The sequence below is a fragment of the Anopheles funestus genome, chromosome 3RL (assembly GCF_943734845.2).
Source record: "Anopheles funestus chromosome 3RL, idAnoFuneDA-416_04, whole genome shotgun sequence".
NCBI classification, from domain to species: domain Eukaryota; kingdom Metazoa; phylum Arthropoda; class Insecta; order Diptera; family Culicidae; genus Anopheles; species Anopheles funestus.
The window spans coordinates 55,684,032-55,709,268 of NC_064599.1; the positions used below are offsets into that span (position 1 = coordinate 55,684,032).

Consider the following 25,237-nt stretch of genomic DNA (forward strand, 5'->3'; position numbering starts at 1 on the left):
GTTAAACATCATAAACAATGGTAAATCCTTTGGAAAATCCACAGCTATCACCCTATTAGACGTTGAGAAGGCCTTTGATAATGTTTGGCATCAAGGCCTTTTATACAAGCTAGAACAACAAAGATTTCCGTTGTATATTATAAGAATGATTCAGAGTTACCTAAGCCGCAGAACGTCGTCGGTATACTTGGGTGGTATAAGCTCTGAACCATATGACAATAAAGCAGGAGTACCACAGGGTAGCGTCTTAGGACCGCTCTTGTATAACTGTTATACATCGGATGTTCCTTCCCTAGGTAATAATACTGAATTATCTTTATACGCTGATGATACCGCCATCTTACATCAGCAGAAATATCTTGCCTGTCTACACGGTGGACTTCAAAGAGCTTTAGGCAAATATGTCAGCTACCTTAATGACTGGAAAATAGTGGTAAACTGTGCAAAAACGCAAGCTATTGTTTTACCTTACAAGAAAAATATGTGGCTATCCACCATCAGACGTAGGGTTAAGTCCATTAAGCTACAAGGCCATGCTATCACATGGGACCAGCATGTTCGATATCTAGGGGTTGTGATTGATCGTAAACTATCTTTTAAACACCATATCGACTATTTAAAATCAAAAGTTCTAGGAACACTCATGTGTCTTTATCCTCTAATTAAGATAAATGGAGGACTAACATCGGAGAACAAACTTATACTATACAAACAGGTTATACTGCCTGCGCTATTATATGGATCCAACGCATGGGGAACATGTTCTTCAGCAAATATGCTTGTTGTACAAAGAGTGCAAAATAAGTTCCTCAAAATGATCCTCAATTTACCTGTTAGATACGGCACCAACGATCTCCACAAATTAGCGCAAATACCAATGATCAGCGACAGGATAAGTACAAATTTGGATCGCCTTATAAATAGCAGCATGCAATCCAGTTCTACTCTTATACGAGATCTCTTTTTGTAAACAACGTAATAATTCTTTTTAGTAATAGGTTAATTATAATATTTAATATTTTAAGTAGTTGTAAGATAGTCCTAAGGTTTTGATATTTTGACGCAGGTCAAATCATGAAAGATTCACTTTCCACCTTATAATTGTTCTCATACCAATTCTTTATTCGTTAAATTACTTTAGCTCATAGTTTTCAAAACTTCAAAGAACTAAAATTCACACTATAGCGTAAATACCGAGTTGTAGTAAACCTATACAGTACAAACTATGTTCATGTACATTTATAACTTCACCAGTGGCACAAAACGCATCAAATTCTAATTTTCGACTCATATATCGACTCAGTTTCGGCGGGTCGAAAATTTTGACAACTCCATACATGGTGAGTCGAAACTGCCGCCGGTTAGCAGTCCTGTTTCGACTCACCTTTTTGACCTTTTTCACCATGGTGCTTTTCATATGCTTTCAGAAGCTGCGCCGTGCGCCGGTAAAACGCGCGGATTTTCGTTGTCCTTCTAGTTCACGGCTCTTCCTGCGGCCAGATCAAGCTGATGGTGTAGTGTTCATTTTACCGCAACACTTTTAAATGAAACTTTACTGGTAAGCACTTCCACTTTCGCTTTGCTTTGTTGACATGAACGCTCACCATAACACCGCGGTAATGTCACAGCTGTGGTGAAAAAACTTCGTTTGATACATCAATTCACCATAGAGTTGAGTCGAAAATTTGAATTTGTGCCACTGGTGTTTATAATTGGATTAATAAATCTCACCATTTTTTGTTCTTAAAAAAAAAAAAAAAAGTCCTAATATTGGCTAAACTGATATTGGAACATGAAAGCATCTCTAACGCATTTACAAAAATCGACATTAGTACAACTGTCTCTACAACTGATTTACTGCTACGACATTTAATCTGATTCTCATGCGAAAGAATAAGCTTCTTTCTGCCATGCCTTTTCTCGATTTTCGACGATCGTTCGATTGATTGATAAACCTTTGCGTATACTTCATCGCCTGCATGTAACTTCCGCTGCACTGCACCATGTTTTCGATCGAGCTGTGTGTTTTGTGCATGGTTTATATGTACATGGTAATTTCAGTTGACTTGAACCACGAAGATTGAGCACAGTCTTTATATTCCTGCCTATCATCAGTAGTGATGGAGTATTACCATTCAGAATACGACTTGGAGCAGATCTGTAAACTTCCAGGAAGATCTGAAGTGTTTTGAATACCTTTTCCACCTCCTCGATTTTTCGTACAGTTGTCTTTCCATTGTTGCTGGTGGACACCTCCTTTGTCCATGTGGACGACTTAAGCTTCGATCATCGCGACATATGATTTGAATGGAGAAGTTTCTTCAGACTGTACAACGACCGGTTGGTGGGCCAGCATCCTAGCTCAGCACCAGTATCCCAATATCTCAACATTAATGTTCTTGTTGATGCTAATATAGGTGAAGTCCAACTCTGAGTCGCGGGTGGGTCTCTCTAACGCTAGAAGACTGCGATTACTAATTAATAGTACACTTATGGACAGTGATGCAGAAATAGTTTGCCATGGAACCTTTGGTAATTAAAAATAATAATAATAATAATTAATAATAAAAAAAACAGTAGTAATAATTTTAATTCATCAATTTAGAAAGAAAAAATATATTTTACATTTTAAAATAATTATCGATTGCAGTAAAAGTGTGTGGGCCTTAAGCGGGAAAGTAAACGGGGCCCTTGTAAACTGTTTGGATTGGGAAAATAGTTCTCTTTAATTAGTTGTAGTTTCGAAACATAGTTCAAATAATTCTGAAAAACTTCATACATTTGCGAGCACGAGACTCCCCGTGGCCGCTTAGTCCTCCCTAAATCTAAAGTACAAAAATAAGTAAATAATCCCATGAACTAAACTATCGTAAACTATTACACGACACATTATTTCCTTTGTAACAAAACTAGCGAAACTTGCTCAAGAAATGTATCTTATAAAACCACCATTAAATATCCACCATATATCATGTCCAACACGTTCCGAAGTTTTTCTACTGCTAATATCCTTGTTTGACCACGCAAACACGTTCATTCTACGTATTACGATCGAATTGACCAAGGAATGCGTGATTCCTAACGGGGCAGTAAAAGCACACTTGCAGTGGCGTCTCGTACGGGTGGTAACCACCACTTACACGCGTGGTAATGCAATTAATTTAACGGGATCCATCTAGCCGTTTGTTAGACACAACCTCACTAATCATACTCAAACGCTGAACACACCCGGAAAACTGGGTAACTGGCCACACTTCACTCCTAGTAAGCTTGCACGAAACACGATATTAAGCTCTTGAATCTGAGCTTCGTTTCAGAAGGAAACACGCGAAAAAGGATTGCCACGAAGTAGAGTGACAAAGTGCAGTAGGAAAGAAAAAAAACACCCTCCCTCCCCGCCACGACCACCGTCATGTGAGTTTGTATGCGTGTTTGAGTTTTCCGACAGAAATGGAACAAAAAAAAACCCCCTCTACATAACATGCCACACCATTTTCAGCAAACGTCCTGTAGGTTGGAATAGCTAAGGACGAGCCCTTCGCAACATCGTCTAGAAAAGGGGTCGAGGTTTTTGGGTCGTATTGTAGCAAAACGGTACGTCACCATGCACGCACAGGGTAAAGGGATATCCCTCTTCCCTAAATGTTAGGGAGAAACTGAGGATCGTGAAGTAAACGGAACCCAGCACGCAACGACCGAAAATTAAAAGCCACCCAACACAGGCAACGAGATCTCCATCTCCGGGAGGTGGCATAGTATGGGGTAGGATATAAACTACACGCACCCATTTTCGGTGCTACTGATCGGTCCTGCCCGATAAGTGCGAGCGTAACAAGAAAGGATATTCGAAAGTAGCCCACCAACCGTATACCCCGTGCCGGTTGTTTATTGGTTCCCCCCTTTCCGTTCCGGGTGTGGGATCTGTCCTTTCAGCACGTGCAAAGAAAGAACACGATTCGATGAAAGGTATTATACATAGTACCTTGTTTTTATTTTTTATTCTTTCGTTTTGATGAAGGACAACAACCCCAGTTCGACCAGTTCAGGGTAAGCTTCGGGCGATGACTTCATGAGGTGTTGACAGAGGACAAGGTGTTGGGATGTTGGCTGAGACACCCGTCGGTGGGAGGGGGGGGGGGGGGGGGCGAAAGAGTGCTTTTGGCATTTCGTTTCGATCGGTTTACACATCCACTCAGCCAGAGTGGGTCAGTTTGTCATGTTGGATGCATCCTTAAATGCCCATCCCCATATTGGGAAGAGGCACGTATTGCTTATTGGTTCGGTTAGTAAGATGATGCCGATGTTGTAGGAATGGAGCTATTAATTCTTCCTCCTCTGGGCATGGCCAGTGGACTATGAATAGTTACTAGTAGCAATCCAATTTATGTACATTCTGTTGCTGTAAAAAGTATTTTCATCTTGTTGCATTTTACCGACGCTACGGGGGTTCTATTCTAGAGTCATAAAATTCCCATTCCCGTTTTATGTCGAGTAAATTCATCACCGTTCCACGAATGAACACAAGTGTACGATTTATGCGCTACCGCTCGCGTATGAATTATTGATAATAAGTATTTGAATCGCTAATGAAACACCGGAAAAGTGGAGTTACACATTTGCATCCACCATACGGTACGGTCGCTAATTAACATGCCATTCATTTGACCTTCTTCTCCTGCCTTCAGCTCCCATTTCTTTCGAAACCAATCTTCCGTGATGTGGTTATAAATCAATTTGTTCCATCCGTTTATGTCCCTGCCCCTTCCTCGGGTGGTTCCGTCACTTGGGTGAGTTTTTAGTAGCGATTTAGGCGCACCGAGCCCTGTACAAAGTAAACCGCATAATTTACAAATAAACCAATTTCGGAGGGTGGAATGAGATCAAGATATTCCCCATTTGCCACGGTGCATAATGTAATGTACATCCGGAGTGTGGAAGTAAACGGCAATGAATATAAATTGTAGTCATTGAGTGCATTGTATTATTTTCCTGCATTTGAATATGTTTTTTTTCTTCGTTGTTGTATTATAGCAAAAGTTTGCTCCACCGAACCGACCAGAGCTTTGCGCGGTTGTTCGTCTTATCGCAATCGCTTACCTAGTTGTCCCTGTGTTGGCTTCTATACGCTTCCTTCCAACGCAAGATCACTAAATATTCCATCCTCATCGTCGGTACGATCGATCATGCTCAACTCCGCGGATGTTTCACAAATCGAGCAAATGTTCGCAAAATGTTTCGACATGTTTTCGTACAACAAATGGCACGCTGTTCTTTTCTAATTCTACTAACAATCTGTTTTTTGTTGTTGTTTGGAACACGATAGAAAACAAAACCCAACGTCCTAGTGTCCTGACAAATGGATTCGAGTTGCGGAACCGACGCCATCACCGGAGGGTGAATGAGAACGATCGAAAATGGTTGAATCGGACCATTCGCGCGTTTATCGGGTGCGTTTTCCGAGAATCCGTACGCGAACGGTACCGTACCTCGTGATAGGATCTTGCGATAGTAGAAAATAGTGGCAAAAGATAGAGAGTCTACATAGTGTATAGTTAGGGGGGTCTCTCTTTCGGTTGGGGTTGGTTTTTTTTGTTTGGGGGAGGAAATGCTATACTCAGAATTGTTTCACCGCCTAAAGGGAAGTCTTCCCTTTTTTGGGAAGCGGATTATTGATGAGCGACGATAAATTCCACCGATTGCGAAACGAACGATCACATACTGTACCGAGCAGTGTAGTGTACTGGGAACACCCCAGTTCGGTCCATTATCCGGAATCGTCGAAAACGTGAATTCGCCACTTGAATTGCCGGTAAACGGAGCATGAAGTTGCCGAGTGTACGAGTACGTTTCACATGTTTCACCGTTTGTCCTGTCTATCGCCCGCAATGAATCGCGAAATCGCTTTCGAGCTAGACTGCACCAACACTACACCGGGTCGGTACTACCGTTTGCCGGGGGTTTTGGACCATTTTGGACCGTGCACCAAAAAGCCGGAGATAAACATCGCACCAATGCCGTCTGGTGGATGCGCGACCGTCGTCCAGCGACCCACAAATGAAGTACACACACACAAACACACACACACACACGTGACGGTTAAAAGGATAAAGTGTTATTTATTCGGTGCCTTCTGTTTATGTTTGCTTAAGATGCATCTCGGCATGGGAGCTTGGCGCATCGGTGTTTGTATGAGAGCATACAAGAGCAGCACGAGAATTCGCAATTCGAGACGAGACGGGGACGAGATGCACAAAAGGCCACACTCCCATCGTTCCCTCTCTCTCTCGTGCCAGAGTATGTGTGTGTGTGTGTGTTTGTCGGAAAATTAATGTCCTTCTCACGAACGCGCCCAGCCTCACGAAACCGGTTCGGGGGGAGTTTATTCGGAGTGTGCGAGAAACAAATGAGACGAACAAGACATAAACCTTTCGATGGCTAGTGTCCAACCGCTTTTCAAGGACGGTAAGATCTTACTCCAATCGACCGTACCCGGTACGCTGATGTGTCTTTCAGGTATTGGACCACGACCGGGGACTCTGAACACGGGTTGAATGTTAGGTGAGATTGAAATCTACCGGGCCAAGACAAATATCGCGCCACCGAACGGAAAGGATACATAAAGTCTACAGCATCCCGAGACCAAGAATCGGCTCCAAGACAAATGAAGTTCCCAGCCTTCCGGGACGATGGTGTCACCATTACTTGGGCACAGTTTTTGGAACAAGAAACATTGGGCCACGGAGCAAGATCCCAAAACCCCGACGGTTGCACAGAAACTGTGCAGACGAGCGCATAATATATTCGTGCCAATTTGCCTGAGTGATCCTTGCCTTGAGTACACAAACACGAACCACTTCCGTTTCGTTTCGTTAGAGTTAGAGCGCGATTAATGAAGTGTTCCGATGGCGTGTTTCCGGCTAGATGATGTCGTCGGTATGTTGGTTCATCGGTCGATAATCTCAACGACACGCTAGCGATGTTTAATCTACCGAACTCAATAACCGTTTGCTGGTTGCAGTCCAGGGCCCGCCAGGTGTGTGTATGTGATTGACAAACACCGTTATCATCAACTCGTTATCGATGTGTGCGATGAGTGATCTGTTTCTGTGGGGTTATTGCTCGGGTTCCCTGCCAGGAACCCATCGGGATAGATGATGATGTTGAGATAGAAGTTTATCTATCCTTCCAAGACAGGCAATAGTGCATGAAAAATGCTATCATTTAGTTTATCTGAGCTATTTATACAGCATCGTTAGCAGTAGCTGCTTGTGGCGTAAAAGAAACATATCCGCCCCCGAAAGTATGCAACAAGAGCACACTAGAGAAATATCTCCCCAGCACGAGCTTATGGTTGTGAATTAAAACACCAATTTTTCTGTGAAATAAATTCTTTTTTCCTATTTTCTTTTAGATGCTTTACACAATTGTTCGAACTTGTAATTGAAAACAGAAGGTTTATTGAATGGTGTTTTAACGCGGCGTAAGAATATGTTTTCCACCATCCACCCGCAGACAGGTGCCGGTAATGAAGCTAGCCGTCGCCTCACAGGCCAGGAAAGCGATCGATGCGGCCACCTCTTCCCCCGTTCCAACGCGTCCCAACGGGTGTGTTGTTTCGCAGTGCTTCAGATAGGCAGCGTAAGCTTCATCCTCCATACCGATCGCTTTGTGGAAGTTCGTCACAATTACCGCTGGAAATGTGTGGTCACGAGACATATTAGTGACGATCTTCTCGAGCCCGATTTCGCTTAACTTACCCGGATTGACGGAGTTTACGCGCACACCTTTCGATGCAAGATCAAGCGCTGTACAGCGGGTGAATTGATCGAGCGCCGATTTCGAAACACAGTATGATAGGGCATTTACGAAGGAATTAGTACCGGCCACACTGGACACATTCACGACGTTACCCTTTACGGCGAGCAGATGCGGCAGGGCCAGCTTGGTAAGTGCAAACACCGACCGTAGATTCGTATCGAGAATATCATCGAACTGTTCTAGATCGGCTTGCTCGATGCTGCCTGACGCTCCCTTACCAGCATTGTTCACCAACACATCCAACCGACCGTACTTGGCAATGATCAAACGGACCAATCGTTCAAGATCTTCGCGCTTTGTGACGTCGGTCACGACGGTAAGGGGTTCTGTCTTACCAACCGAGACACATTCGCGGCGGACTTCATCAAGCTTTGCTTCGTTGCGCGCAGCAAGTACACAGGTGGCACCAAGGTTTGTGAGATATTTAGCCGTTGAAGCTCCGATTCCCGAACTAGCTCCGGTGATAAGTACAATCTTGCCGGTAAAATCCATTCTCATTCACTGACGATACGGTACTGGGCACAGCAGTAACCGGCCACGAATGCTGTGCTGTTCTATGGTGTGTTACGATTGACACACATTATCTTATCTGCTGCTTGCAAGATAAACAAAAGAACGAATGCGATATTCAATGGAGAAGGTCAACTGCAAGTCAAATGCTATCTAAACAACAAACGAACCATTTGTTTGCAATTGCATTTAGTACCTCAAACGTCTCTCAAACTTGTTTTTCATAAAACAATAGAAAAATGCACTGTAATAGAGCAATGGTTTACGAAACGTAAGCAAGAGTCAAGAACACTTTCATAATAAACTGAAATATAGTTTAGTACCATTTGTGTTATATCAGCCAGGGAAGCGACCCTACAATGTTTTTTTTGTCACCAATATAAAGATTTTTCGGTTTTTCAAGCGGGCGATATTATGTGAATTGTTCTTTTGAAGCCAGAATCTGTAAAACAGGAACATATTTTTGAGTTTAATGTTGTTTGGTTCGAATCGCCAAAAATCGCTATTAATAATGTTTCTGTTTTGCCATTATACAGTTCTTATCAATTCGCCATAAGTGTTCCTATTACGGTTATAGATTGAATCCCGTACATACGGAAACAATACGATAATGATAACCGCATTTTGCGTAGAAGGCTTATCTTTCAAACGGTGGGTAACATGAGATAGCGTAATAGAAACATAATGTCGCATGAACGTCGGGAACCGTCCCTGGAGTAGGCTCCCACGCCAGGTCAGCACATTCCATCGGGACAGACGCGTCCAAGAGAGGCTGTTGCGTCCAGCAACAAAGATTGCGTTCAGCAATCACAAATTTCTTTCCCTTTATCAAATCGCGACACGCAGTTTTCATTAACTAAAACTATATTATTATATTAAACACGTGTGTTTTGTGTGTTGGTGTTGGTAGCGTTTGTAGAGTTGGATTGTGTGGATTGTGTGTTAAAAAAACCTCTGCGTTCTTGCTGAGTCGCTAGGGAAGGCGCCCTGGCGCCAGCTTCGGTGGGCTTTTATTCCGCGGCACTCATCCCGCTCAGCCGAATGTCCTCGCTGAGCCGAAGCTCACTCAGCCGAAATCGCTTTATGAGCGCCACCTAACGGGAACGCAACGTGGCAGCGAAAGTTCAATTGAACCGTTTTATAGAACAGCCGTGCTGAGCGACATAAGCAGTTAGTTACCAAGTTTGCTTCCAACGGTTCGGTCCTGTGTTTGATTTTTTTTTAAATTTAAACTTAATGACAAGTCTATAAATATTTATTTAGTTACATATTTAAATGTTGAAATGTAACTTTAAACGTTTATTGACACTTACAAAAAAGCTCAAATAATACTAATGAACTAAAAAAAACAAACGCCCTATTACAAATATTGCGCTTTATTTATAATAATTTTCCATGCGTTTTATTTGCTTATTTATCTATTTTTTTTTGCTCGGTTAGAACGGCCTGGCCCCATGCTAGGGGGGATTTGAACCCGGTCCTGCCGTGTGGACGGGGGCCGTTTTTCACATGCACCACCGGGCTCCCTCCCCCCGCTGATTTATCTATAATTGTTTTACAAATATTTTAACTAAAGTTGCTCATATTTTTGTTTTGTGTCGCTAATGTTTATCTCCAAAGCTGTAACAAAATCGATGGTGTTATTTGTTATTATCCGTGGTTCTGGTGGCCTAATTATTTTTTTTTGTTTATTCATGAAGAACGGCCAGGCTGTATCAAGACTTATATTGCCTACAGGAAAAATAAATTTTTGCTTCGGGGGAATGGTTCGGATGGGATTTGGAAGCCACTCCTGGCGTATGGAACCAGCGCCGTTTATCACATACACCACCGGGTCGCTCCTAAGAAAAATTAAATAAATCCTCAGCGATTGCCGATAATGCGTTACCTTTAATGAGCAAACAACAAAATGTATCGAAATGTAGTGATAATAGATTTGCTGCACCAAACAATTACATATCGTTAATGTGCTATTAGTGTTTCAGTTTTAAAAGTAATAACTATTGATATTTATTTAATACATATGAATATTTCCCACTTTAAACCATTCACGCCCACCTCGCATATGATCGGTTTTATAAAAAAAAACTTTTATGGCATATGTTACAGTTGGGATTCTGCAAGCCTTATTTAAATCCAAATGACCTCTCAGGCTCGTTAGCCCTTCTAGCTGTGGTTAACTCATTATTTCATGTCATTTGTATTTCGGTATGGAAAAGCAAGAACTACTCAGTCCCATTTCCGCACGTTCCTCTTTCCAAAGGCCACACCGTTCGAGTGTTAATATCTTTTTAATATTGATAAAATATCAAATGAATCGTATCAAAAGCGTAAGCGCGCCGAAACAACCGATCAGGCGCGTCCGCTGTACACTGTGTCCATTCCCGGTGGCCGGACGTTTGGAAATGGAATTTAAAATTTTATCTGTTGCTGACAACGAATTAAAATACCATATTTGCATACCCGAAAAATGGCAAAATAATGATGAAGACGTACAGACACGGGACAGGGAATCGACGTGTCATGCGGTGTGCAGGTGGCGACGATGATGATAATATGGTTAAGTGTAATTTGCATACATGAACGCGAATGGGTTTCATCATGCATCGTACAGAGGCCACAACCTTTCCGAATAGTGGCCGAACTGGTCATCTACATGCTTGCATAGGGGTGTACATCTACATACTTGCATAGTAGAACAGAACTGTTGTCGTGTAGTGTACGGGCTATGGATCTGATTTCGTAGAAATGATCCGACACGTTATAAAATGGTTCTAATTGTTCCTACCCGGCGATGCGTCATCGTGATTCCTTTCAGCGGACCATATTCTCAACAAAACCGTGGCTCTAGTTTGAACATACGCCGACGTATGATTGAACCGAACCAACCTCCAAAAACATAGCCCTTTAGTTGTGTGATAACGCAATTATTAAATTAATACTTCATTATGTACAATGTTATATCGCTAGTAGTGTATAGACTAAGACTAGTGGTGGATAAATCCTCAATTTTCCCGGAGTCGGAGTAATCCGACCCTGTGGCATTCCGGAGTATACTCGGGAGTAACTACGGCATTATTATCGGCAGGTGGAGGGGGGGTGGGGGTAGGGGGCATGGTGAAGGTCGCTATGGATGTGAATGCTTCATACAGAACGATGAATTAAGAGGATTACAATGAATCTACTTTCCTGAGCGATGATAACGATCTATCCGACATAGCAGTCTATACTCAATGGGGACCAGCATCAATTTTAAAAGTATTAGGCGCTCCTACGATCATACGGTTTTTTGATGACAAAATACGGAACGATTGAGTTCTATAGCTCGAGTCGTTAAAGCGTCTAGACAAAGATTGGCCATTCTTTTTGCACTTATACGTAACGAATTGTAAATCTTACAATATTGAAGCATTTTTCATACGTAACCATCCAATAATTATAAATCAATTGTGATTTCCACCAAATGGTGGACAGGAAACGGCGCTCGAAAAAGAATTTGAAACTCTCGTAGAGCGCACCAAAGCATTTACATTTGTACAAGATACAAACATTCGAGCAGTGTTCGTATCGTCTAGCAGCACCTAATGCATCCACCAGGCCGTCTAGCGGATTCATAATCTTTTAAGCCAAACCTTGAAGAATGTTTTTATTATACGGGGGCAGTACGGGTTTCGAACGACGAAAATCCGTTCGACGTTCACGAGGAAATGAACAGGACGGCATGTAACTGCCAATGTTTCAATTTCGTTTAGATCTACGATCAAAGGGTTGACAGATTCATAGCTAATAGGAATTTTAAAATTTTCTGCCGTTACTGATGTATTTGGTCTTAATGTTAATTTACTCAATGCAACAAAAACACAAATAAATTCAATTAAACTTACATTTTACTTTTTGCAAGTGCTTATTAACGTTCATTGAAAATTAAAACTGCTAAATTTATTGAAAAAAATCCATTGCCAAACACATTCGTTTAAAATCTGCAGCTCAAAACCTCGCGGATTTCTCTCCATACAAACGGGAACGTTCGAATCCGCAAGGCCGAGTTCATTCTTCTCGCGCGCAATGTACGGTAACTCAATTAAACGTTATTTTAAAAATGAGTGTCTAGTGAACACTGACTGACACCGCCGACGAACGGATTTTCGTCGTTCGAAGCCCGTACTGCTCTCGATAATCAGTCTATATCATTCTTTACTACGTAGTCGGAGATTTGACAATCCGTCCACGAATACTGATAATAATATACTGATACTGATACTGATAATGATACCATAAATACAACTTGTGAAATATTCCCTTTTGAAACGGTACACCATCCCGGACTACTTTTACTTTGTTCGAACGAACACTGATAACGATACGAAAAAATACGGTGGTATGAGTAAATATAGAGAAAATAACTTACAGTTATCTTACAAGAGGTAACCAGCTAAGGCCGTTACTGGCTTACAGTTCATTTCGTTTCGTATACTGCAACATATTACCAATAATATGGCAAAAGTGCATTTGCAAGGAAGTGTTATAATAGATAGTGATTGTAACTTGATTTGTGATAATAGTGCTGGATATTCAAGTTCGAACGAGCAATTTGCGACCGTTTCTGGATGTGTTAACAGCTGAATTGGTGGACCTGTACAGAATGATTCATTTATCATGTCATACAAAAGAAAAAAACACCGTTTTGCCTTAAATACTCTGTAATATGGTGTGCTAGATGTCGTAATGTATTGGCAAGATTTGTGAAGAGTTTACTCCGAGGAAGAGAACGATTGCTTCATGTGATGCGATGACGTCGCGGTTTGCGATATTATGTTTCTCGCACCAGCTTGGCAGCACTGGGTCGCAGTTCGTGGCACTATGGCGTGGTGTCTCATATGCTTGGATGCTAAGATTAGCTGTGAGAATGATGTTAACACTTATGGTAAGTGGTAGTGTTGCGTCCAGCAACAAAGATTGCGTCCAGCAATCACAAATTTCTTTCCCTTTATCAAATCGCGACACGCAGTTTTCATTAACTAAAACTATATTATTATATTAAACACGTGTGTTTTGTGTGTTGGTGTTGGTAGCGTTTGTAGAGTTGGATTATGTGGGTTGTGTGTGTGTTAAAAAAAACCTCTGCGTTCTTGATGAGTTGCTAGGGAAAGAGCCCTGGCGCCAGATGCGGTGGGTTTTTATTCTGCGGCACTCATCCCGCTCAGCCGAAGCTCACTCAGCCGAAATCGCTTTATGAACAAGCGCCATCTAGCGGGAACGCGACGTGGCAGCGAAAGTTCAGTTGAACCGTTTTATAGAACAGGTGGTTTAATTTTTAAGTCGTTTTATAGAGCTCGGGGGAGAATGTAGTTCCATTGCGAACCACTAACCGACCAATAACAAGGCCTGTTCGAATACATGCGTACCGCTGTATTTCAACCAATTGCTTTCCTAGGATGAAAAAGTGATCGCGAACGAACACCAGCACAGTTCAAATGCTCTAACGTCTGAAGCCTTTTTTTTTTTTTTTTTTTTTTTTTTTTTTGTTAACGGGGAGGGAACCTTCAAAAGGTACCCACCTCGAAGGGCGGCTTGCGGCTACAAACCAATCCCTCCGAGATGGGTTATGTGGGATTCATCGTGACGCTGGGCCCGAGAAGCGGACCCGGCAGCCGATGGGACCCTAACTAAACCACTCCTCGACCTGATCCGAACCCTGCCGATGCGCTTGATGTGCGTAGTACTCCATGCAGGAACGTTTGTGCGATGCACCCATCCTGTTGACGCGCTGCTGCTTTCCAATGCTGCTACTGCGTCATCCGTCCTAGTTGTCTCAGCTGCTGCTGCTGCTTCGTGCCTTCCTTCCGCTGCTGCTGCTTAATTCCGCCCGTCCGTAGCCGCTACTTCCGGTGGGGTCTAGCTCCTGCTGCTGCTCTGGTTACTCGTTGCTGCTGCTGCTGCTTCCGTTGTCGTCATCCTTTGGTGCGGTTACGGCGGTAGCTGTTGCTGTCCCGTTTGTTCCGTGTTCCGCCGGCGTTGTTGTCGTCTCCGTCTGGCCGTAGGTGGACTTTCCTCATTCCATCTCACTTGAAGGTTTCTGAAGATGGTCCTTGCGGCGGTCCGGACTGCTTCCCATGTGTTGCTGTTGGCACACATTTCCGCTGCAAGATTTTCTATCGTCAAGCGGGTGTGGCTCTGCTGCTGCATCTCGTGTTGGGTTCGAGCAAACCGTGGACAGTGGAACATTACGTGGTCGACATCTTCCACTTGGTGTTCACACACCGGGCAGTTTGGCGAGCCGTCGAGGATGCCTTTTTCGACGAAGTAGCTCCGGAGAAACCCATGCCCTGTAAAGAGTTGAGAGAGATAAAAATCAATTTCTCCGTGCTTGCGATTTACCCAGGACATAATGTCCGGGATAATTCTCCTCGTCTTCATCCCCGGCGATCTCGGCTGCCCCGCTCCGGCTGTCCATTGTTGTTGCCAGCGTCCCATGGTCTCTTCCCTTTGCCGCTTTCGTATGTCTGGTCCTGGACTTCCCCTCGCTACCTTTTCGTCGTGGCAGCGGATGTCCTCCTCTAGGAGAAGGACTAACGGGATAGCGCTTGCGACCACGCAAGCGGCATCGTAGGAGACCGTTTGGAAGGCACTGGCCACTCGAAGAACTCCTGTGCGGTGCGTCCTCTGAACCGTGGTCCGGTGAACGTCCTTCTGAAGAAGCGTCCGTCCCCACGATGGTGCCGCGTAACGGACAATGCTATTCCCAACGTTAACCAAGGGTCTCCTTCTGCTGCTTTTTGGGCCACACTTATTCGGCATCAGAGCGGTCAAGACATTCGTGATACGTGATGCCTTGCTGCAAACCTTCTCCAAATGCCGACCGTGGTGCTGTTTGCGGCAGAGCTCGACCCCCAGGTACTTGAGCGATTCCGTGGATACGATCGTGTGTCCCCCCGCACGTAGTTGACCTACCTGCGGGTTGTGATGAGTGCAGAAGATCATGTAGCCGGTCTTTTGATGGGCCAGCTTCAATCCCACTCCATCCATCCAACGCTCGATCATCTCCAGATTCCTCGTAGCAAGGTTGCTGATTTCCTGCGGGTCCCTCCCTATAAGGGTGAACGCCACATCATCAGCAAACCCTATAATGTCCGCACGCTTTCCGAACAGCTCCAAACGAAGAAGGTCATCGTACATAACATTCCACAGTGTTGGTCCTAGAACCGAACCCTGCGGGACACCTGCCGATACTGGTAACGAGACCATTCCTTCATCCGTTTCGTAGTGGAGCGTGCGATTCGTGAAGTAGTTCCGCAGCAACGCCTGGAGGTACGGTGGCGTGTTCCTTCGCTGCAGAGCTGCTCCGATCGCTGTCCAGTTGGCCGTGTTGAAGGCGTTCTTCACGTCGATTGTCACCATCGCACACAGTCGATCGCCCCTGCGCTTCTTGTCGAGCGCAACCCTTCCGTTGGCAATCACCCTGTTGATGGCATCCATGGTTGAGCGTCCTTTCCTGAATCCGTATTGGGCATCAGCGAGACCGCCCGTTGCATCCAGATGCTCCGTAAGTCTGCGCTGTATGAGTCGCTCCAATACTTTTCCCAGAACACTCAGCAGGCAGATTGGCCGGTACGACGATGATTCTCCGGGTGGTTTCCCGGCCTTCGAGAACAGCACTAGCCGTTGCCTCTTCCATTCGACGGGGAAGTGGCCGGAATCGATGTAATGCTGGAACGTTCTCATGAAGACGCGTGGAAACGCCGTCATCGCCGCAATCAAGGCCACGTTCGGAATGTTGTCGTCTCCTGGGGCACGCTGGGGATTGAGCGATTTTGCAATGCTCACCAGCTCGTCCTCGGTAACGGCATCCCGTGCCGTGTCCTCGTCCGTCAATCCTGTTGCCGTGGGCCATTCCATGGGCGGTTGCACCGGAAAAAGTTCGCCGACGATGTGCTGCAGCTTGGCTGGATCCCGTTCCATCGGTACTCGGGCTCCTTGCCACATCTGCCTCCGGATTTTGTAGCCTGGCCCGAATCCGTGGGGCCCCAGCTGTTCCGGAAGTTGATCGCCCTGCTCCTTCTTGCCCCGCTTGACCGCTTGCTCCAGTGCTGCTCTCGCTGCTGTGTACGCCGGACGGCGATCCTGTCGCTGCTCTTCCGTTCGGGCTCGCCTGAGTCTTCTCCGCATCCCGATGTAAGTGCGACGTAACTGGGAAATCTCGTTATTCCACCAGTACACCGATCGTCGTCCTCCCCGTGCTGCTGGCAATCTCGGCATCGTCGCGTCGCAGGCGGTTGACATTGCCTCTGTCAACTCGTCCGCCAAGAGGGTGCGGTTGTAGATGTCCAGTGACCCCAATATTTCAACGAACAAGTCCTTGTTGAAATACCGGGTTGCCCATCTGCTCTCCGAAGCCTGCTGTGCACTGCGTCCCAGGTTACGCTGCGTCGTCGTCCTCCCGACCGCAAACTTGATGGTATTGTGGTCACTTGGATTTTCGTCGCAGACTCGCCAGTTATTTTCCCCCAGAAGAGACGAGCTGCAGAAGGAAACGTCGATAATGGAACTACGGCCACTGTTGTTGCTCCAGGTTGGCCGGTTGCCCCGGTTCAACAAGACTAGCTCAAGTGATGCCATAGCATCCATCACCACTGCTCCCCTATGAACTCGTTCTCCATCGTTGTGTCTGCGTTCCATCCCCCACGCTCCTGACCAGGCGTTGACGTCCCCGCCGATCACGGTGTCCCGATTCCGCGGAATCACCGACGCAATTTCGGTCCATTTGCGTCGATAATCCTCCACTGACAAATCGGACCCCACAGGAGGTAGATACACGGAGCAGAAAACGATACCACGCATTTCGACCACGACGAAGTAATCCCGCCGATTCTCGATTATGCGTTGGATAGGGTATCTTCCTGTCGATACTGCTGCAACTCTGCCCGTCGGATCCGCGACCCAGTTACCGTTGTTCTCCGGAATCCGATATGGATCGGCGATCAACACTATGTCGCAGCCTTCGTTCCGAGCAGTCTGCATCAGCATGTCCTGGGCCAGCTGGCTGTGATTAAGGTTCTGTTGAAGGACATTAATCATGACGAGGCCGGTTTTTTACCCCTTCTCCTACTTGGCGGCAGTTGCGCTGTCCGAACGAGTGCCCGATTGCTTCCGGGCCCTTGCAGACGAGGCATTTCCGTTCCTTGGTGCACGGTCCTGAGTGCTTAGTCTCCGCACATCGATGACACTTGCTTGACCGATCCTTCCCACGGCAGTGAGTGGCAATGTGGCCAAACTCGTAGCACCGATAGCATTGGCGCTTCACCTCAACCTTCTTGAACCGGCAGCACTGGCTGAATCCGACAACATGCTGTTTTAGTAGCACGTCGTCCGTTACTGCCACCTCTGGGCATCCGAAAAATGCGACCAGCGTTCCGTAATTGGATTTAACGGTACTGATCTGGTCCGCGTAGATCGTAACTCCCAGGGCTGTGCTTAGGTCCGTTGCAATTTCCTCGTTGGTGCAGCTTGGTGGAATGTTCGTGCAGGTGAGGCGAGTTGTGGGGGTCCGTGGTCGGGCTTTCGCTTTGCCCTCCAGTGCTTCGGACACTTTCCGCCACATCTCAAGCGTCTCGTCGTGGCTCTTGCAGGACAGTTCCAGAAGAATATTCCCCTGGAAATTCATCCTTACACGCTCCACTTTCTGCCGATCATCCCCCAGCTTTTCCTTGAGGATGCGCATCATCTCGTCCTGTGTTGTGTTGTTCGTTGTTTCCAACTCCAACGCATCTGGGACGCGATGCGCGCGCTGCTTCGGTTGTTTTGGTTGTTGCTGATGCTCCGGTTGCTGCCGCTGCTGATGCTGGTTCGCGTCAAGCGCCACTGTTTCCTGCTTCCGCTGCTTCCTCCGTGCCCGTCGCTTGGCCTGTTTGCTCAGAACTTTTGTCCATTCGGGTGCCGGTTCTTGAGACTTGTCCTGGTCCTGTCTGTTGCCCGTAGTCTTGCTCTTGTTTTGTCTGCGTTTGCGTTTCTTTGTCTTTTTGGCTGTCTGTGTGTCTGTGTGTTTATCTGTTATGTTGCTTGTCTCATCGTTTGAGAGGGTCAAGGGTGTGTCCGTGGTCGTGGGGATGTCTGTTTCAGAGTTTTGTGTGGTTTCGGTCTTTTTGTTTGTTTGTGTTTTGGTGTTTGTGTCTTTTGGTGTTTTTGTCATTTTGTTTGTGTGGGTCGAGGGGTTGTTTGTTTGGGTGTCCTGTGTGTTTGTTGGTTTGTCTGTTTGTGTGGTGTCTTTGCTGTTTGGGTTGTCTGATGTTTGGTTTATCTGTGTTTGTGCTTGTGTTTGTTCCTGTGTCCACTGTTTTACAGCGTTCAACTTAAGCAGAAGCTTGTTGTTGGCCTCCAAGATCAATTCCGTCGTGTGCATCAGCTCTTCCACCTCCTCTTTGGTCGGACCGGGAGACAGCTGTTTTCTGGGAGACTGGGGTGCAGGCTGGGCCTCCACGAGTGAAGACCTGGCCACTTCACCTACATTACCCGTGGACTGCCGCTCAACCGGTGTCACAATGAGTTCCGGTAGTTCGTCCACTGCACGTGGCGGTGATTCGGGAACGTCCGTCATTGTTGTTTTGTCTTGATTTCCCGTCTTTTTTTTGTCGTCTGTATCGGCAATCAAATTCAAGGTAGTCCTGAATTTGAGTGCCCAGTCTTTTGGCATAGTGGGGAGTCCTTTTGTCTTCTGTCCGTCCCGTATGTCACGGATTAAGCCAGTCAGTATCGCCATTGCCCGCTCTAAATCATTCGCGGGACTGTTGCCAACGGGGTACCGTTCCAGGAAGTCCTCCAAGCTGCGCCCAGCCGTAGATGTAACCAGTGGTCCAGCACTCCCCTCGATGACCGGCTGCAACGTCGACCGCTTTGCCAGGCCCAGTCCAACCTTCGAAGTGCTTTTCAAAGGTGCGGAAGCTTCCGCTGATGGAAGGGTTGGCACGGCCGGCGAGGAGCCTAGTGTCATCCGGCGAGTGAGTAGGGCCTCTTGTCTGGTTGACATCAACGGGGTCGCCGTGCTTAGGGAGGCCCGTCCTCTGGAGGTCACCCGGGCCGGTCCCGAGAGTCGCTTGGGCGATGCGGTCAGTTGCGACCTGGAGGTACTGCGCGTCATTGGGGCCATAGTGGAAGCAGATGAAGTTTTTTTACCTGGAAATATAAGAGCAGAGGGAAAGTGTAGTATTGCCTTTTTTGGAGGATATGGATAAAAGTGAAAGGTTTTTCCCTGGAAGAGAAGAGAGGAAGGAGAGTGTAGTATTGTTTAATTGGGTAGGAGGGGTTCTATCTGAAATTATAAGAACAGAGGGAAAGTGTAGTGTTGCTTTTTTTTTTTGGGGGAGGAGGGTTGAATTAAGAGGTTTTTCCTGAAATAAAAGAGAAGAAGGAGAGTGTAGTATTGTTAATAACGGGGGGGGGGGGGGGTAGGTTAAGCAATTTTCTGGAAATATAAGAAGAGAGGGAGAGTGTAGTATTGTTTGATAGAGGGGAGGAATTTAAGGATTTTTTATGAATAAGAAAAGAATTAGCACTGATAAGAGATAGAGAAGAGGAAAAGTGTAGTATTGTTAACAAGTGGAAGGGGATTTGGTAAATTAGTTATGAGGGGATGAGGATTTTGGCTGAAAGTATAAGAGAGGAGGAGAGTGTAGTATTGCCTTGTGGGTTTAACGGATATATGGGATGGGTGTGAGAATTTTGACTGTAAGAAAATAGGAGAATTAGAGCTGCAATTGTAGTAAAAGAAGGAGAGTGTAGTCTTGTTTATAATGTGGGGGGGGGGGGGGGGGAGATTATAAATTAATAGTATTATTTAATTTGTGCTAAACGTGAGAGAGAAAAAATGTTGTGGATATGCAGAAGAAAATATATATAAATAGTAGTATTTTCGGATTTGGTAGGTTCAGGTCGTAAATCGAAACTGGTTTAATATTCGGAAATTTTAATTCTAGAGTGTACAGTAGGGTATTTTGAAGGGGATTTGGATTTGTCTACGGAAACCTAATATATTGTTATTTATTTATTAGAATACTTTGAGTGAAGATTGATTATTTCCAGGGAGAAAATTATTCAGGGATTAGTTTTTATGTTGATGTGATGGTAAAAGAATTAATAAGTTAAGGCTTAATTTAGGAGATATTGTGTCGGAACGGAACTCCTAGTTTGAGATTTAAATGAATGAATTAGTAAGTGAACTAATTGTTGGGTGAGTGGTGAGTTGGTTATTTGGGTGTAAGAGAGAGAAGTGACGGATGGGAGCTACGGATGGGAGAATAAGCAAGGGATGCTAGTTGATGGGGTTTTTTCCGTTACGGGTAGGAGGTAGCAAGTGTGTACGTGGGAATAAACTACCGAGCGGGAAGAAAACTACCTTGCGCATGGAAAGGGGGTTTAGTGCGTACAGTTGATTATTATTTTAGAGGGTGTGGCAGGTGCAATAGTGAATGGTGAATAAGCAGAGGATGCTGGCTGGTGGGATTTCCCCCGTTACGGGTACAAGGTAGCAAGTGCGTACGTAGTTTGGCGAGGGGGGAGAAACTACCTTGCGCGTGGGAAAGGGGTTTAGTATGTTTTGTTAAATATTATTTTAGGAGGGTGTGGCAGGTGCAAAGGAGAAAAATATTTTGAGCGTAGGGAAGTGTGGGTTTGGTCCGTGTATGCTATTTTAATATGGGTTAGGGCTAAATGTTGTGTGTTTGTGAATGGGTTTTTGCTCTGGACTTTTGAAATTCTTGTGGGTTTTCCTAGCGATTTTTAAAATGGGGACAGGGGATTTGTACTTGGGTAGGCAAGGTTTTAACGGATTTATGGTTAATGTTATTGAGTGTTGGGAATAATTTATGAATTAAAATTTCTGCTATCTTAAATGTCTAGGACATGCCGGTTTGAATCTGCGCTGGCACTTGTGGGATGCTTCGTCGCTTGAGGATCAATCTCTGGAGCACACCCACACGCACGCACAAGCACTAGGACAATTAAGTTGGGACTGGTTTTGGCAGAGGGCCGCACCAATTTGTGGCGTCGACGCCGTCCGTCGGAAATCCGCGTATTTATTGTAGAAGACAACAAATCAAAACGATTACCCACAGACGCGGTCACCTCCCAATTGATCTTAATTATCCGTTGAATCAATACACTGGCACTCACTAAAGCGGGACTGGTTTGGCAGAGGGCTTCACCAACTTGGGGCGTCAACGCCGCCTGTAGAATATCCGTGAATTATCGTGGAAGACAATAACTCAAAAAAATACGGCAATCAACAGACGCGGACGCCTCCCACTTGCACTTGTTTGCACTTAGTCGCACACGCACGCGCCACTGAAGGTTCTTCGCGCACCAGACACTTTCACGAATGTTCTCAATTTCACTAGTCGGTAAAATTGTCGCAGAAGGCAACTTAATTTGATCCAAATTTAAAATGATCCACTTAACGCAGAAGGCGATTAGAATGCCGTTGGAAATTAGTGAGAAAGAAGAGAAGAGAGAACTGGATATAATTTACAAGAACCCGTTGGCAATTTGTCGCAGAAGGCAACTTAATTGGATCAATGAATAAATTAATAAACAAAAGGGGCAGATTTTCACTGGAATCACAAGCTAACACTCGTGTCACAGAGAACACTTTATTAAAAAAGAATTCGCGCTCGTAGGGATCACAAAACACAACACATAAAGCACAGCCACATCCAATCACAGAGTAATTCGGAACGCGACACCACTTCACTGTTGTTAGCACGATCACACACACACAAGCACAATATTCCACTTCCAAGTCGCTGATGTAACACCTGCTGTGAGCACTCCACTAATTTCTACCAGAGGCACGCCAAAGGTAGAAAAAGCTTTGTAGAACTCCAATACCAAGGCGAGAGCAAAGTGTAAACACGTCTGCTCCGGTCGGCTGTTCGCAAGCGTCTCCCAACGTCTGAAGCCTCAAACGTCTGAAATGTTGCTGGCGAAATAAAATTGAATTGAAATCGTCGGCAACAAATGTTACCGGAGCTGTCAAAAGCCGTACATTTTGCAGCAACATTGTTGCCCGCAACAACATTAGACCATTGCCTCAGGGCGAAACAAATGTGACAGCAGGTCGATGAACATGAGGAAAAATCAGTCTTGTGTTTAAACGTATTGAAGAAGGTACGAAGAACGTTGTGAGGAAAGACTAGAATTTTTATAAAAATCAGAAGCACTAGAAAAATGTCTGGAAATCACGACAATGGCGCAAGTCGGTAAGCTCTTACGATATCCTACGTGGCGATAAAGGAAATGTTGATAAATTTATGTAAAACGGGAGAAATAAGCAATGATTTATTATCGGCCTTACGTATACAATGGAAGCTATTTTGCTGTTCCATCGTGAACATACACGTCCGGCGATTATGTGTAAATAGTTTTTGGTGAACGGAAACGGATGCGCAGGAACGTTCCAGATGTTTCTTAGCTTAGGCAAATGTCTTAGCCAGAAAAAATGATTGTTGGCCAGAACAAAGAAAACCGCGAAGATTAGAATAAGGCAGCCCCAGCGGCGGATGATCTGACTGGGGATTCAAAAGTGCTGACCGGGGCGGAGTCATTTTTGGAGGGTCCTATTGCATCTGCTCGGGCCCCTGCAGCTACGCAAACGATGACCGGGGGGGGGGGGGTGGGGGAGGATTTGGAGTGCTCAGTGAAGTACCGTTAGCCAAAACACACTCGCAAACCTGTGCATATGGTTTTCAAGGAAGAACAACCCATTGATAGTGCTCGGCTGTCCAAATCATTCCTTGGAAAACAGTCGTAGATAGTTTTAAAGGGGCCTCTAGTGTACGAGCACGATGAGGTAGGGGATGAGCGGGGGGGGGGGGGGGCGGGTTGGTCTCTGGCTCCGTTACGTATGAAATGTTCCTTCTTCTTTCGGGGCCCTAGGCGCCCGCCTACTCCGCTCACCGTTAGATCCGCTACTGGGCGGCCCGTTGGTGTATGTGACCCAGGCTCTAAACGCTTAGCAATTGTCGCGTTTGCTAACACGATTCACAACATTTTTGCAAAACTCCATATACAACAAATTGTGAAAAGTCGCTATATGTGTATTTTCAGCGAAAAATCGCGATTCGAATCGCGACTTCCCAGTGCGCATAAAAAGGCACTTTCGACGTCAGTCCTTCACCGACTCGCCAGATGGCGCTCTCATCCTATGACGCCATTTATTGATGACCGCACTGCTGGTCGTACAATCGAATTTTCAGCATGCCGTTCGACGTCGGGACGTCTTTTCATGCGTACTGGGGTGTTTCCGACTACAGTTCCCGCAGAATCGTTGCCTCCGTTTGCCGTAAAGTCTGGACAATTGATTCCGTTGGATGTCGGAATAGGCTTAGTTGACATTGCCATCTTGGATTTTCATGTTAACAGTTAGACGTCTTTGGCTATGTATTGGTGAACTGTTTACTGAGCAAATTTCAGCGCTTGTAGTTTTGGCGACAGTCGTTACAACGTTAAAATGTGGGGAATATATGCACTATTCCATAAATTTCCATTGCGCATTGTATTATACGATAATCACACTATTAAAAGAGTTCGTTTTAAAATAAAATCTACAATAATTAACCGTAGGATATCTTGAAACAAAATCTTGTTTACACGAGCAGCTGAAGCAGCCTCCAAAACAACCGTACACATACAACTACACAACATCGTGTAGGGGCTTCGAACCCTCTTCGGAGAAAGCCCCTCTATTACGAGACCTCATTACTTTACAGACTTTGCTTGGGTCAAACGAAGGTGTCAACGAGGTGAAAAATTAAGAAAAAAAGGAAGAAGAGAGTGGAATTCAGTCTTGTGGTTGATCGCGAGAAGTGAGGACGGAGCTGAGAGTTCACGTACTAATAATAAAAAAATAGAAAAGAAAAAATTAAATAAAATGACCGAGGATCACGACAGTAGTCATACTAGTGCGTTTAATTTTGGGTGACGTCAAAGACATTGTAATGTTGTGTTATTTAAGCAATAATGCAATGCGTTAGTGTCGTAAATGAAAAGAGAGTAGTATTAGTACCACATATCCAAATAATGTGGCGGCCATTATGAAAAAAAAAACATATGGTACAATTTATGGAGAAATTTCTTAACGAGACGTGTTAATGCTGTAACAGGCTTTGACCTTACCTGTTTTGTCACCTATCTTATCAGTTTTTATTTTTTATTTATTTTTTTTTTTTTTTGCTCGGTTAGAACGGCCTGGCCGTATCAAGACTTATTTTACCACGTAGCAGGATAGTCAGTCCATGCTACGGGGAGACGGTCCGGATGGGATTTGAACCCGGTCCCTGCCGTGTGGACGGGCGCCGTTTTTCACATGCACCACCGGGCCGCCCCATTTTTATTTTTTTTTCCCGTGGCGGATGTGGAGCAAGCCCCGTACAATCCGCCTCTTTCCAAAAATCAGTTTAACATTTGTTGTCTCCCTATGGGAGAGCTATCAGATGTTAAGCTGATAAGAACAGATACTACACTTTGATCTTAGCCTTTAGGCCGAGAAGCGATTATTTTTGATTTGGTGTTATTAAATAATCATCCGGGTTCCGGGTCTACCTGACGTTTCCAATGGCTGTGGCCAATGCTTACGCAGCACATGTAAACTGTGTCAAAAAATTGTCCGTACATCTAAGCCATAGATAGAAAATAATTGATAAAACATATTTAATCTTTCAAAATCAATGTCGTATATATTTTTCCTATTACTTCAACGTATTCTTATTATTATCCAGCATTGATTTCAAGAAAAAATTAATTCTATCTGTCGATAAAAAAAACAAATAATATTTTGTTTGTAAATGGACGAAAACAAATTGTCCGTACAGCGATCAAACATACAGTTTATTAAACCCTATATGTAAATTTAATACTTTGTATG

The 25,237-nt window shown here is 44.9% G+C and overlaps 1 protein-coding gene and 1 non-coding gene across 2 annotated transcripts; both read right to left on the reverse strand.

Annotated features, from left to right (window-relative positions):
• Positions 1 to 7,370: 7,370 nt before the first annotated feature.
• On the reverse strand, positions 7,371 to 8,364 carry LOC125770258 (17-beta-hydroxysteroid dehydrogenase 14-like). The gene is made up of 2 exons (XM_049439662.1): positions 7,758 to 8,364; positions 7,371 to 7,691 (listed from the first exon to the last, which is right to left on the reverse strand). Exons 1-2 carry the CDS (start codon positions 8,314 to 8,316, stop codon positions 7,471 to 7,473), a joined length of 780 nt encoding a protein of 259 aa, XP_049295619.1. The 5' UTR covers positions 8,317 to 8,364; the 3' UTR covers positions 7,371 to 7,470.
• A 16,341-nt stretch (positions 8,365 to 24,705) lies between these two features.
• On the reverse strand, positions 24,706 to 24,867 carry LOC125772502 (U2 spliceosomal RNA). Its single transcript, XR_007419531.1, has one exon. It is a non-coding gene; the product is annotated as a U2 spliceosomal RNA (small nuclear RNA).
• Between the last annotated feature and the right edge of the window lie 370 nt (positions 24,868 to 25,237).